General features: G+C 43.8%; 1 protein-coding gene across 4 annotated transcripts in view; it reads left to right on the top strand.

Annotated features, from left to right (window-relative positions):
• The window catches only part of LOC140191684 (activin receptor type-1-like), a 131,828-nt gene that overhangs the window by 41,454 nt on the left and 75,277 nt on the right, over positions 1-15,097 (top strand). For all 4 annotated transcript variants that reach the window (XM_072249326.1, XM_072249323.1, XM_072249324.1 and 1 more), the window contains one exon: positions 12,750-12,823. In XM_072249326.1, the coding sequence (XP_072105427.1) occupies positions 12,757-12,823 (67 nt within the window). In that variant the 5' untranslated portion in view covers positions 12,750-12,756. The remainder of the gene's footprint in view (positions 1-12,749; positions 12,824-15,097) is intronic.

Below are 15,097 nucleotides of genomic sequence, written 5' to 3'. Positions count from 1 at the left end.
AAATTGAGAGGGAAAGATTTAAAAGGGACTTGAAGGGCGGCCTCACCAAGTGCACCTTTTCTGCACCTTCTCTAAAGCTTCCACATCCTTCCTGTAATGTGATGACCAGAATCACACACAATATTCCAAATAAGACCATAAAACCATAAGACAAAGGAGCAGAATTAGGCAATTCAGCCCATCAAGTTTTCCCCGCCATTCCATCATGGCTGATTTATTATCCCTCTCAACCCCATTCTCCTGCCTTCTCTCCATAACCTTTGACACCCTGAATAACCAAGAACCGATCAACCTCCACTTTAAATATACCAGATGACTTGGCCTGCACAGCCAGCTGTCGCAATAAATTCCACAGATTCTTTTACCCTCTGGCAAAAGAAATTCCTCCTCATCTCTGTCCTAAAGGGACATCTTGGTATTCTGAGGCTGTGCCCTCTGGTCCTAAATTCACTCACTATCGGAAACATCCTCTCCACATCCACTCTACCTATGCCTTTCAATATTTGATAGGTTTCGATGAGATTCTCCACCCCACTCCCCACAACTTGTCTAAATTCCAGTGAGTACAGGCCCAGGGCCACCAATCACTTTTCATATGATAAGCTTATCATATGCAGATTCATTCTCATCAACCCTCTCCAATGCCAGCACGTATTTTCTTAGATTCATTTTTTATGTGCCGTGTCATATGATCATGGTATTTCCATGACCATGATAGTTCTCAGCAAATTTTTCTGCAGAAGTGGTTTGCCATTGCCTTTTCCTGGGCAGTGTCTTTACAAGACAGGGGGCCCCAGTCATTATCAATACTTTTCAGAGATTGTCTGCCTGGCGACACTGGTCGCATAACCAGGACTTGTGATCTGCACCAGCTGCTCATATGACCATCCACCACCTGCTCCCATGGCTTCACATGACCCTGATCAGGGCTAAGCAGGTGCTGCACCTTTCCCAAGGCTGACCTGCAGACTAGCAGGGGGAAGGAGTGCCTTACATCTCCTTTGGTAGAGTCATATCTCTATCTTGTCACCTGATTTCTTAGATAAGATCATAAGACCATAAGATATAGGAGCAGAATTAGGCCATTTGGCCCATTGAGTCTGCTCCGCCATCTCATCATGGCTGATCCAATTTCCCTCTCAGCCCCAGTCTCTGCCTTCTCCCCATATCCCTTCATGGCCAGACCAATCAAAAATCTATCAAACTCTGCCTTAAATATACATAAAGACTTGGCCTCCACAGCTGCCTGTGGCAAAGAATTCCACAGATTCACTACTCTCTGGCTGAAGAAATTCCTCCTCATCTCCATTCTAAAAGGATATTCCTCTATTCTGAGACTGTGTCCTCTGGACTGAGACTCTCCCACCATAGGAAACATCTTCACCATAGGAAACCTTTCACCAATCAATAGGTTTCAATGAGATCACCCCTCATTCTTCTGAATTCTAGTGAATTCAGTACCAGAGCCATCAGTCCTCTTCATATGACAAGCTATTCAATCCTGGAATCCTTTGAACCCTCTCCAGTTTCAGCATATCCTTTCTAAGGTAAGACACCCAAACCTGCTCACAATACTCCAAGTGAGGCCTCACCAATGCTTTATAAAGTTTCAACATTACATCCTTGCTTTTATGTTCTTGTCCTCTTGAAATGAATGCTAACATTGCATTTGCATTCCTCACCACAGACTCGACCTGCAAATTAACCTTTAGTGAATCCTGCACAAGGACCCCCAAGTCCCTTTGCAACTCAGTATTTTTTATATTTTCTCACCATTTAGAAAATAGTCAACCTTTTCATTTCTTCAACTGAAGTGTGCGACCATACACTTCCCGACACTGTATTCCATCTGCCATTTATTAGTCCCCTCCAGTTCGGGTGCAAACCATCCCTTCTGTACTGGTCCCACCTTCCCTGCAAGACAGCCCAGTGATCCAAAAATCTGATTTTCTCCCTCTTACACCAATCCCTTATCTATGTATGAAACTGTATAATCTTGCTAGTTCCGGCCTCACTAGCGTGTGGCACAGTAGCAGTCCTGAGATCACAACCCTGGAGGTCCTGCCCTTTAACTTAGCGCCTAACTCCCTTTGTAGAACCTCGTCACTCATCCCACCCATGTCATTAGTACCTACATGGACCATTACTTCTGGCCATTCACCCTCCCACTTCAGAATGCTGAGGACTCGATCTGAGTTATCCTGGACCCTCGCACATGGGTGGCAACGCCATCCGGGAATGTTATTCTCAGCCAAGAACCTCCTGTCCATTCCCCTAACTAATGAATCCCCTATCACCACAGTGTGCCTCTTCTTCCCCCTTCCCTTCTGAGTCGCAGGACAGACCCAGTGTCAGAGACCTGACCACTGTGACTTTCCTCCCCCCCAGCAGTATCCAAAGTGACATCCCTGTTGTTGAGGGGGACAGCCACACGGGTGCTCTACACTGGCTCCTTAACTCCTTTCCACTTCCTGACTAAGGGGCCCAAAACTACTCACAATACTCCAAGTTTGGTCTGACCAATGCCTTATAAAGCCTCTGCATTAAAATCTTGTTTTTATGTTCTAGTCCTCTTGAAATTAACGCTAACATTGCATTTGACTTCCCTACCTCCGACTCAACCTACAAGTTAACTCTTAGAGAATCCTGGACAAAGACTCCCAAGTCACTTTGATCTCTGATTTTTGATTTTTCTCCCTGCTCAGAAAATAGTCTATGACTTTATTCCTTCTACCGAAGTGCATGACCACACACTTCCCAACACTGTATTCCTTCTGTCACTTCTTTGCCCATTCTCCTAATCTGCCTTAGTCCTCTGTAGCCTTTCTACTTCCTCAAAACTGCTTGCCCTTCCACATATCTTCATATCATCCACAAATTTGGCCACAAAGCTATCAATTCCATCATCCAAGTCATTGACATATAACGTAAAAAGAATCGGTCCAAACACAGATCCCTGTGGAACACCATGGGTCACCGGCAGCCAGCCAGAAAAGGCTCCCTGTATTCCCACACTTTGCCTCCTGCCAATCAGCCAATGCTTTATCCGTGCTACAATCTTTTCTGTAATACCATGAGCTCATAACTTGTTAAGCAGCCTCATGTGTGGCACTTAAGGCTGATTTATACTTGCACATACTAGCTTATACCGTGGCCTACGCCATTGTGAGCATTTATACTTGTGCATTGGTGTGTCTGCAATTCATCAAATGCTAGTTGGCAGTGGGGTTTCTATGCCACTGTGTTGAGTTTCTTCGTGTTGAAACTCAACACAAAGAAACTCAAACTTCAAACAATGGCAACTGAAACAAAAGGAAGGTAAATTTTCTGTGCTTATCCGGCCACAGAGAGACATGGACGAGGAAATGCATTTCAAATATTTTCGGATATCGGCAGGTAGATTTGACAATTTGGTTCATCGTCTCCAACCATTTATTTTGCATCAGTGTACCCACAGTATACTCAGAGACTGGCAATCACCATTCAAGTTTTAGCTTCAGGTGGAAGTCAACAGGCTGTAGCAGCTAGCTACAAACTGGAGTCAAGCACAGAGTCCTCCATAATTTCGGAGGTCTGTAAAGCTTTATGGAAAGCATTGCAGCCAGAGTTCCTTCCCTGCCCTTCAGTCACCCAATGGGAAGCTATTGCAGTGTAGGAGGAAATGCGATGCTACCAAGCAGACCAATCACAGTTGTTGCGGTCTGCATTGCCGCGACGCGTAGTAACATTTTGGGAAAGGTGCGCGTCAGGCTGCGGCATAGGGTTCAGCGTAGGGTACGCGGCTACGCCGTGCCTACAGCGTACATTTGACGCACATCAGCCTTTAGTCAAAGGCCTTCTAAAAATCCAAGTACACAACATCAACTGATTCTCTTTTGTCTATCCTGCTTGGTATTTCTTCAAAGAATCCAACAGATTTCTCAGGCAAGATTTCCCCTTTAGGAAATTATGCTGACTACGGCCTTTATTCTCATGTGCCTCCAAGTAACCCGAAACCTCATCCTTAACAATTGACTCCAACATCTCTCCAACCACTGAAGTCAGACTAACTAGCCTATAATTTATTTTCTTCTGCCTCCTCTCTTTCTTAAAGAGTGGAGTGACATTTGCAATTTTCCAGTCCTCCAGAACCATTGCAGAATCTAATGATTGAAGGCTAACCAAAGTTTCATACAGCTGCAATGTGGAAATCTACATTAAAGGAAGTTAAAGTTCTACATTAAAGATTACTTTCTGGGTCATCAGCATCGGCAGTAAAGAATAGTTGGCAGTATTGGGGCAGAGCACAGTAGAGAGACAATGTGCCTCTCGCCGCTGCTCACCTATCTCCACCCAATGAGATGACCATGAGAGAAAGCTGCTTACTGGTGCATTCCACGTTGTAGGAATACAAGCTGACAGATGCACTGAAGCTCTAAGTGACCAATACAAAGACTCTGTGAGATAGAATCTAAGCTGGAGTCCTTCCTCTCCTGCACATGAATGGTCAAAATGGGTGGGAAAGCCCCTCAAATATCGGAAGGTTATAATACACCAGGGGTAGTATGAGCGCTTGTGTTGCTTTGGTTTTCAAACTATGTTAACACTTGGAAAAGGATTTTGCAATGCAATTTTTAATTTATATATACACACATAGATGTTAATTTATTAGGTACACCTGCTTTTTAATGCAAATATCTAATCAGCCAATCATGTGGGAGCAACTCATACATAAAAGCATGCAGATATGGTCAAGAGGTTCAGTTTCTGTTCAGAGCAAACATCTGAATGAAATGTGAGGTGATCTAAGCGACTTTGACTGCAGAATGATTATTAATGCCAGACGGGGTGGTTTGAGTATCTCAGAAACTGCTAATCTGGGATTTCCACGCACAAATATCTAGAGATTATTGAGAATGGTGCGAGAAACAAAGTCTGTGACAAGTCGGAGTCCATGATCTACAGCTGCACTCAAACTGATCTTTATGGTGGTGGTTCCCACCTCTGGAGCTTACTGTGCGGCTGTTTTTCAATATCCCCAGGAAGCGGCCTGAAAGATGTTCGCCTTCAAGGTAAGGTTCTGTGGCCCTGTGGATGAATCGATTCCATGCTGGTGTCACTGACTGAGGTGTTGCAGGAGAAGCAGAACATCATGAACAGCGGATTCTCTCTCTCTCTCTCTCTCTCTCTCTCCCCCTCTTCCCTCCCTCTCCCTCTCTCCCTCCCCCTCCCTCTCCCTCTCCCCCTCCCCCTCCCTCTCCCTCTCTCTCCCTCGATGGTGCAGGAGCATTTACCGCCAATTCTTGAGTTGGAGAAGTTGGAATAAAAGCAACCCAGCAGATTGTAACATCATAATAAGCAAGCTCTTTTGTTTTATTGGTCTCCTTCTCACTGTGAAAAGGGTGTGACAAAGACACCTCTCTGTCTCTTGTGCCTGTGGCACGTCAAATTGTTGGGTGAACAATTAGCTTTTGTTGGACTGCAGATCATGGTCTCCCTTTGGGGGCTTTTGTAGTGCTTGCTTGGCGGGTGATGGGTGCCGATGCTTTTTGCTGAAGTAGGTGGGGTGGAGGGGTTGATGCTTGCTGCTGCTTTTGCGTGGGAGGCAGGAGAGGGGGCTTTGGGGTTCTAACATTTTGCAATCATTCATTCTTTGGGGTTCTCTTCTGTTTTTGTGGATGTTTGAAAAGAGCAAGAATTTCAGGTTGTATATTGTACACATTCTCTGATACTAAATAACCATTGAACTATTGAAAAAAAAATCCACTGAGTGGCAGATCTGTGGGTGGAAACGCCTTGTTAATGAGAGAGGCCAGAGGAGAATGGCCAGACTGGTTCAAGCTGACAGGAAGGTGACAGTGACTCAAATAACCACGTGTTACAACAGTGGTGTGCAGAAGAGCATCCCTGAACGCACAACACATCGAATTTGGAAGTGGATGGGCTACAGCAGCAGAAGACCACAAACGTACACCCAGTGGCCACTTTATTAGTTACAGGAGGTATCAGTGAGCACCCTATATAGTGTCTTCACTGTCTCATAGAGGTTGCTTTACCAGTCATGCTCTCTTCGTCTTTATCTGTTTGTTTTTACCATCATTATTCTGTGCATTGTAATCCAATATGTCTAAATCCTTCAAAGCATGTTCATTATCCACAATGAACTTTTTTTAACGTGTCCAAAATCAGCCTACGTTTGGCCACTGTTCTTTCTGACTTAACTACATTCATGAGTTCATATCCGTCCAAGTCTTTTTTGTACAGATTGCTAGACTAACAGACAAGACAGGGGCTTGCTGTAATGCATCTGGTCATGCTGGTGAGATCTAATCGCACTGTTACCTGTAGGAAGCTAGGAACTTAAACAAGAGTTTGGAATTTATTCTGGTGTGGTCTAGTGGCAGGGCACACTATATGACTATATGACTCAGTTTTGCATTATTGATCAATACACTACGTCGCTTTCCTACTTTGAGACGAAATGTGTGAACACTTTCCACATCTGCACAGAGCATCATAGTTACTGTACCATTTCCTTTATAAAGATGATACTATGTTTGCAAAAGACTGCCGTAGAAATCAATTGGGTTTAGCAACCTTCCAGATGATGTACAGGATCGTTTCTGTGTCTGGAAATGACTTGGTATTACTCCAGATTATTCACTGAACTCGTGACTAAACGAGAAACTTTAGTACTTGAGTTTCAGTTCTTCCGACAGAATATCAGAATTGGATATTTTGTGGTAGCAGAGGTCAAAAACATAAAATGACTATGAATTACAACAATAAATACGTGATTTCAAAAAGGAATAGTGAGGTAGAATCCATGGGTTAATAGGCCATTCAGAAATCTGATGGTGGAGGGGAAGAAGCTGCTTCTGAGACCTTTAGTGTGGATTTTCAAGCTGCTGTGCTTCCTTCTCAACGACAGTAATGGGAAGCGGGCATGTCCCAGAATGTGAGGATCTTCAATGATGGATGCCTCCTTCTTGAGGTATCATCTCATGAAGGTGTCCTTGATGGTGGAAAGGGTCGTTCCTGTGGTGGATCTGGCTGCGCTTCCAACCCTCTGCAGCCTCTCGTGATCCTGCGCAATGGAGCCTCCACCCCAGACGGTGATGCAACCAGTCAGATTGCTCTCCACGGTACAGCTGTGGAAATTTGCTCGAGTCTTTGGTGACCTACCAAATCTCCTCAAACTCCTAATGAAGTAGAGCTGCTGGCATGATTGCATCGATGTGTTGAGCCCAGGATAGATCCTTCAAGATGTTGACACTTGGGAACTTGAAGCTGCTCATCCTTTCCACCCCTGACACTGCAATCAGTTCTGGTATGTGTTCTCCCCTAACTTCCCCATATATATACAGAGCAGCCTTTGCACTCACTGTAGTCTTTTCCATTTCATCGTTATGGATATTTGAAGTGAGCATGTTGAGAAAGTTGGTGCTAGACTAGTATAGGGAGACCTGGAACATGGTTTTGGAGGTGTGAATTCAACTGGGGACATTATATTTAAGTAATTTAAAAGGCCTCGCTAATGCTAAGAGTGAAACAACAGAATTATTGTAAAAACCCATCTGGCCACTAAAAAAAGTGAAGTGCGGCGGGGCAGAAATTACTGGAAGTTAGAGAAATCAATGTTCGTGCCATCATGTTGGAGGCTACCCAGATGGAATATGAGGTGTTGCTCCTCCAACCGGAGAGAGGCCTCATCATGGCAGCAAAGGAACTAGATGACATAGGTTTAGCAGGGGCACCCTGAGGGGCAACTCTTTCACCCAGAGTGTGGTTGGTATGTGGCATGAGCTGCCAGGGGCAGTGGTTGAGGCAAGGTACATTAACAACATTTAAAAGGCACTTGGGCAGGTACAGGGATGGGAAAGGCTTGCAGGGATATGGTGCAAATGCAGACAAATGAGGCAAACTTGAACTGGCATTTTGGCCAGCACGGACAGGTTGTGCCACAGGGTGTTTCTGTAACTCCTTATGACTCTATGACTCCTGTCTGTTCACTCCCCTGCAAGAATGGCAAAGGCTGGCACCGATTCACATGATATTGGGTTGCTGGGGACAGTTGCCAATCCTGCAGAAGCCATTAGGAAATCAGTCCATCCAGTGTAAACGCAAGCTAAAGCTGCGTGCATCCAGTTACATCACCGCTCCCGACCTCACAGCGTGGTTTATCAGATTCTTGATTGTTCTTTTGGCAGCCTCTTATCAGGAAACATACAAATTACTTGATCCACCATATCAGTTTATTTTCAACACTGTGAAATATTGCACTGCATTCTGATAATGTCAATGAACAGAAGTATATTGCTGCTTCCAAAAGGTGTGGACCTTCCCAGTAATCAAACAATAGGACTGGGAAGCAGCTGGTGATAGCACGCAAAGCTTGACCAGGGCACTTCCTGTTATTACCATATCTCTTGTCTCTTAATCGCAAAGCATCTGTTTCCTGTTTAAGTTTTCAGTAAGCCATTCACCTCTGTGATGACTTCACCTGCAGACACGGGCCTCGGAGATGGAGTGGAGTTTTCCAAAGCATTCCCAGCCAAGTCAGTCAGAGGGCACATCTTGGAAACTGCTTGTGGGAGAAAGGGCTTAGAGGAATTTTTTGTTGTTATTTTTTCATCCAAGGGATATTGACAAGGTCAGAATTCCTAACTACAACATAGGACATAGAACAGTACAGCACGGGAACAGGCCATTTCCCCCCATCATGTTGTGCTGAACCCCATTCTAAATCAAACTAAGTCTATACTATCTGCACATGATCTATGTCCCTTCATTCTCTGCATATAGGAGACTCCGTCCATTTCCATTTCCTTCCATTTCCTGTCAAAAAGCCTCTTAAACACCACTATCCACCACCACCACCCTCAGCAGTGCATTCCACACACCTATCACTCTCTGTATAAAAAACATTTCCTTTAATCTTTCCAACCTCTCATCTTAAACTTATGTCCTAATATTTGATGTTTTTATCCTGGGGAAAAGAATCTGACTGTCTACATCTCTGAATCAGAATTATGTTTATTATCACTGTCTTGTGTGTCATGAAATTTGTTGTTTTGAGGCAGCAAAAACATTTTTTAAAATGCTATAAGCTACTAAATAAATGAACAGTGCAAACAAAGAGGAACAGTGAGGTAACATTCATGGGCTGTTCAGAAATCTGATGACAGAGGTGAGGAAGATGTTCCTAAAACATTAAGTATGACTCCTGTACCTCTTCCCCAATGGTGGCAATGAGAAGAGGGAATCTATTGTCCTCATAATTTTACAAGCTTCTATCAGATCTCCCCTTAGCCTCTGATGCTCCAGAGAAAACAATGCAAGTTTTCCTGCCTCTACTTGAAGCTATAATCGCCCTGAAACTGAAGAAATAGTAAAGAATCAAACAGGCCTGGAGTCACTTATAGGCCTAAGTGGGTCCAGATAAGGGCAGCAGTTTTGTTACATCAAAGCACCTCAGTGAACCAGAAGGGTTTGTAATATTACAGTCTAGTAGTTTCATAGTCATATTTTCAAACATGTTTATATCATTGCTTGAATTTAAATTTCTCAGTTTCCACTGGATAGATTTGGCAGATCTCTGGACATGAATCCAGTAGCTCCACCAGTATGCTGCTGTCATCTTTCTGGTAAGATTTAAAAAAAAATCCTTTGACAGCTTTCACTGTGTTAAGGGTGGTCATCCAAACTTTGACGAACTTCTATAGCTGCACAGTGGAGAATATCCTGACTGGTTGCATCACGGCCTGGTATGGAAACACCAATGCTCAGGAATAGAAAAGCTGACAGAAAGTGAATAGATATAGCCCTGTCCATCACAGGCAAAACTCTCCACACTTATAAGCACATTTACAAGAAGTCCAGCCACAAGAAAGCAGCATCCATCAACAAGTACCGCCACCATCCAGGCCATGCTCTCTTCTCATCACTACCATTGGGAAGGAGGTACATGATCCTCAGGTCCCACACCACAGGATCAGGAACATTTATTACACTTTAACTTCACTCACCTCAACACTGAACTGATTCCACAAACTACAGACTCACTTTCCAGGACTCTACAAATCAAGTTCTCAGTATTATTTATTTATTTATTTGCTCAATATGTCTTCCTTTACACATTGGCTGTTTGTCGGTCTTTGTTTATGTATAGTTTTCATAAATTCTATTGTATTTATTTATTTTTCTGTAAATGCCTCCAAGAAGATGAACCTCAAGGTACTATATGGTGACCCCGCGGCCACTCCGAAATGATATCGTGTTTGTAAGTAGGTACCGTGCACAATCCTGATTTGATGGAGACAGCCGTGAGAAGCAGGGAGGAACATCTGGTGAAACTTCTGAAATGCCTGTTTCGCTGCCGCTGCTACTGTGCGATCGAGAATCTCCGGAGGGGAAGGCCCCGAATCCTCGGCTTTGCCTGTTGCTTGGCGGCCGGTGCGGGGTCGAAGCGCTCAGCAGAGATAGTGCTCAGTGCTCAGTGTCGGAGGGCTGGTCGGAGGCTCGAAGTTTTCAGACGGACTAAGAGTCGGCTGTGGTCGGGGTGCTTCCAGGGTGCTGCATCGGCAAGTTTGCGGCACTGGAAGCTCATGGCAGGAAGAAAGTTTTTCTTCCTTCTACCACCTGCGTGAGATGATGAGACTTTCGAGAGACTTTGAGACTTTTTTTTACTGTGCCCATGGTCTGTTCTTTATCAAGTTATGGTATTGCTTTGCACTATTGTAACTATATGTTATAATTATGTGGTCTTTGTCAGTTTTTCAGTCTTGGTTTGTCTTGTGTTTCTGTGATATCATTCTGGAGGAGCATTGTATCATTTCTTAATGCATGCATTACTAAATGACAATAAAGGAGGACTGCGTGTCCTCATAATCTAATCTAATCTAATATACGTATGTACAGTACTTTGATAACAAATTTACTTTGACTTTTGATTTTTATCCATGGATGAAAATGAGGCCACAGTGGTGGTGGGGGGGGGCAGTATCCTCAAGTGAGAGAAAGAAAGAACTAAAAGGACAGATACTGCAAATCTGAAATAAGAACAGAAAATGCTGGAGATGCTCAGCAAGTTGAAATTTCACATCCAAGACTCTTCATCTGACCTGAAACATTAACTTCATTTCTCTCTCCACAGATGCTGCCTGACCTGTTGAGTGTTTCTGGTGTTCTCTGTTTTTATTTTAGAAAAAGAGAACCTATAACTTTCATTCCCTTGGACTCTCTCTGTTATGGTTGCATAGGGGGCCTGGCCACTGCTTTTTGTTCTGTGATCCTCGCCTCAGGTATGATATAGCCCTTAAGTGAGGAGAGGCAGATTCATCCAAGAGTTAGCAGAACTGAAAGGATTTAATTACAGACACGTTATACAAACTGAATTCCCTCAAGTACTGAAAATTTAGGTACAATTAAACTGGATTTGTAAAAATGACAAATGGAACTGGCAAGGTAGACAGAGAGAACATCTTTCTTCCCATGTGTCATCTTCAGATTAAGGAAAAGGAATGGCTCTTCCCACAGGGGTGATGGGGGGACGGTGTATAGTAATCTGGAAATTCCACTCAAAATTTGAGGGAGGGTCTGTATGTAGATAACTCACAGCTATAGATAGGGTGGGGCAGCACAACATTTTACAGTCCCAGCCACCCAGCTTCAACTCCCGCCGCTGCCTGTAAGTGTGTCTACCTGTGATCGCGTGGCTTTCTTCCAGGTGCTCCAGTTTCCTCTCACAGTCCAAAGACATAGGGGTGGTAGATTAATTTGTCATTGTTAATTGTCCTGTGAGTAGGCTAGGGTTAAAATTGGGGAATTGCCAGTGGCGTGGCTCAAAGGGCCGGAAGGGCCTATTCCATGCAATATCTCAATAAATTAAAAAATGCCCGGAAGTATGGAATCACCTCCTCCTGTCTGTGTGAACCAACTTGGGTGCAAAGGTCTCCAAAGTCAATGGATCACTCAAACACACTGACTCCTTTCCAATCAGCAGGAGCTAAATATTTCTTGGGCGTCAGGTTGTGGATAGGGGGGGTAGGGGCTAAGTGTAGAGACAGCAGGAGAATGGGATGGATTGCTGCTGACCTTGAACCAAACATCTCCAGTGAAAATCAGGGCTTCTGATCACAGATGCTCAAAGCATCCATGAAACTAAGGGTGCATTATTCTGAATCTTTTTCCGGGATGAGTGACCTTTATCTCCCCTAATCCCAATCTTCCTCTCAGCCGCCGTTTTCTCTTTAACCATTGAAAACTGCTGTATCCCTGAACTCGAGGTTAGAGAATATGCTGGAGCAGTGTAGAGGGAGCTTCGGTCTGTGTCTGACCCTAGGAGTGTGTGATGAAACAGTGCAGAGGGAGCTACACTCCAAGTCAAACCCAAGCTGTCCCTATCCTAGGAATTTGTAATGGATCCTGCTGAGATTTATGGAGAATCAGATAATTTTCCATATGCACAAGTTGGCACCAAATTCTTTTAACGAAGCATTCATTTCTCAGGCTTGGTCAGTCAGTGTTCCCTTGGACGTGATTCAAGTACTTGTAGAAATATGTGTGAAAGTGACTAATGTTTGACCTATACCGTAAGGGTACTGATTCTCCACAGACTCTCTGTGAAACTTTGCCAATCATGTTTCAGGCAACCTTGGAGGGTGTGTAGTTAGTAATGGAGGAGGAAATATGGGGAATACCAACTTGATTTTGATAAAGCCTTCATTAAAATGCAATCAATAAAACCATATTTTTCCCTCACATTGCAGGTCCCTGATGGCGGAGAGATCACTCCTTACTTATGCACTATTGATACTTGTCTGTTCCCTTCTTCGTGTGAAAGGTAATCTCGGTGACTGGTAAATCTCCCTCCTTAGTTCTTCCTTCTAGGAAAGGTATGCACATTTGGAAAGTTAATGCTGAATTTCTACTGACCTCCTTTCAGCTTGCGAAGTCTGCACCACAACATTGGAAAGACTTCTCCACCTCTGTTTCCATTGACAATTAACTTAATTCTGTGTCACCTGGTTACTAACAGAGAACCACTTTCCCTGCACAGCCCAACTCTCTGCAGTGAAAGCCAGAAGTCATAATCTATCCTGGTTGACAGAACTCAAACTTTCTTATGCCTTCAAAACTTTTACTTCTTCTCCACACCTAATCTTGTCCTGGTCCAACCATGTACAGTAGATGCTATGGCCAACAAAGTGCATTCATTACCTCTACCTTCCTCAGAAGACTAAAGAAATTTGGCATATCTCTCTTGACCCTTACCAATTTTTATTGCTGGACCATAGAAAGCATCCTATCCAGTTGCACCACGGCTTGCTGTGGCAACTGCTCTGCCTGTGACAGCAAGAAACTGCAGAGAGTTGTGGACATGATTCAGCTCATCACACAAGCCAGCCTTCCCTCCTTTGACACCATTTAGACTTCTTGCTGCCTCGCAAAATCAAGTCCCCCTCCCTTCCTGAACCTTCTCTCTTCTCCTGCAGTCCCATCAGGCAAAAGATACAAAAGCTTGCAATAAGTACCACCAGGCACAAGGACAGCTTCTATCATGGTGTTATAAGACCATTGAGATGATCTCTTGTATGATTAAGACAAAATCCTGATCTTTCAATCTACTTCACTGTGGCCTTGCACCTTACTGTTGACCTGCACTGCACTTTCTCTGTAGCTGTAACGTTATATTCTATATTCCTTCTCCTTTTGTTCTATCTTTTACCATTGCTCAGTTTGTCTTCCTTTAGGCATTGATTATTTGTCAGGTGTTGTGTGTAGTTTCTCATTGATGCAAGGGTTAGTTTATTATCAAAGTATACAACTCTGAAATTCTTCTTCTCCAGATAGCCATGAAACCAAGAAAAACAAACAAAAATGGAACAGGCACATCAACCCTCAAATCCCCATCCCACACACACACAAAAAAACAAGAAAGATTGGGCGAAAAACACAATATAAAAAAAAGTTGAAAAAAAGAGTCCATAGTCCAAGTCCATATCCAAAAAGCAGAAAACCTAGGTAACATCCTCTGGGCACAGCAGCAAGCTGTCCCCTATCCAGCAGCAGAGCGATCCCACCAGCGATCAATTGGCGGGCAGCCAGCACTCACCTTCCACATTCACCTCAATATTTCAATCTCCCTCATCACTTTAATCGGCAAACAATGGAAGCTTTCATTGGCAAAATGGAATGGAACATCAGCTCATACACCGACACCCGCAACCTTCTCGCCACGAGGTTTGTGCACACTGCCTGTCTCCCGGAATCCTCTGAGAGACTGCAGAGCGATGAAACACCCAAACAATCTCCAAACTCCAAATCACAGGCTCCAACAATTCCAGAATCACATTCAAGATGAAAAACAAATGTAAAAGACATAAAGGGTGTGTACTAAATGGTTTCATGGTCAATCCAGAAGATGTCCTGTGGGAGCATTGTACACAGGAGCCAACTTGACTGGAAATACTGTTGTATAAAGAGGTACTGAAGTGTAAAAGGGAGGCGAGAGTGGATATCGGACCACTGGAAACGATGCTGAGAGGTAGTAATGAAATGACAGATGAACTGAATTAGTATTTTGTATCAGTCTTCACTGTGGAAGACAGTAGCAGTATGGTAGAAGTTCCAGGTGTCAGGGGTCATGAAGTGTGTGAAGTTATCATTACTAGAGAGAAGGTTCTTGAGAAACTGGAAGGTCTGGAGGTAGGTAAGTCACCTGGACCAGACGGTGTACACCCCAGAGTTCTGAAAGAGTTAGCTGAAGAGGTATTAGTAATGATCTTTCAAGAATCACTAGATTCTGGAATGGTTCCAGAAGACTGGAAAATCACAAATGAAGGGAGAGAGGCAGAAGACAGGAATCTATAGGCCAGTTAGTCTGATCTCAGTGGTTAGGAAGACGTTGGAGTCGATTATCAAGGATGAGGGCTCAGGGTATTTGGAGGCACATGATAAAATAGGCTTTAATCAGCATCGTTTCCTCAAGGGAAAATCTTGCCTGACAAATCTGTTAGAATTCTTTGAAGAAACACCAAGCAGGATAGACAAAGGAGAATCGGTTGATGTTGTGTACAGGGGTATTTCGATTTTCAGAAGGCCTTTGACAAAGTGC

This window comes from Mobula birostris, chromosome X, assembly GCF_030028105.1.
Source record: "Mobula birostris isolate sMobBir1 chromosome X, sMobBir1.hap1, whole genome shotgun sequence".
Taxonomy (NCBI): Eukaryota; Metazoa; Chordata; class Chondrichthyes; order Myliobatiformes; family Myliobatidae; genus Mobula; species Mobula birostris.
Note: the sequence above shows the minus strand (reverse complement) of the source record. Positions and strands in the feature narration are given on the sequence as shown.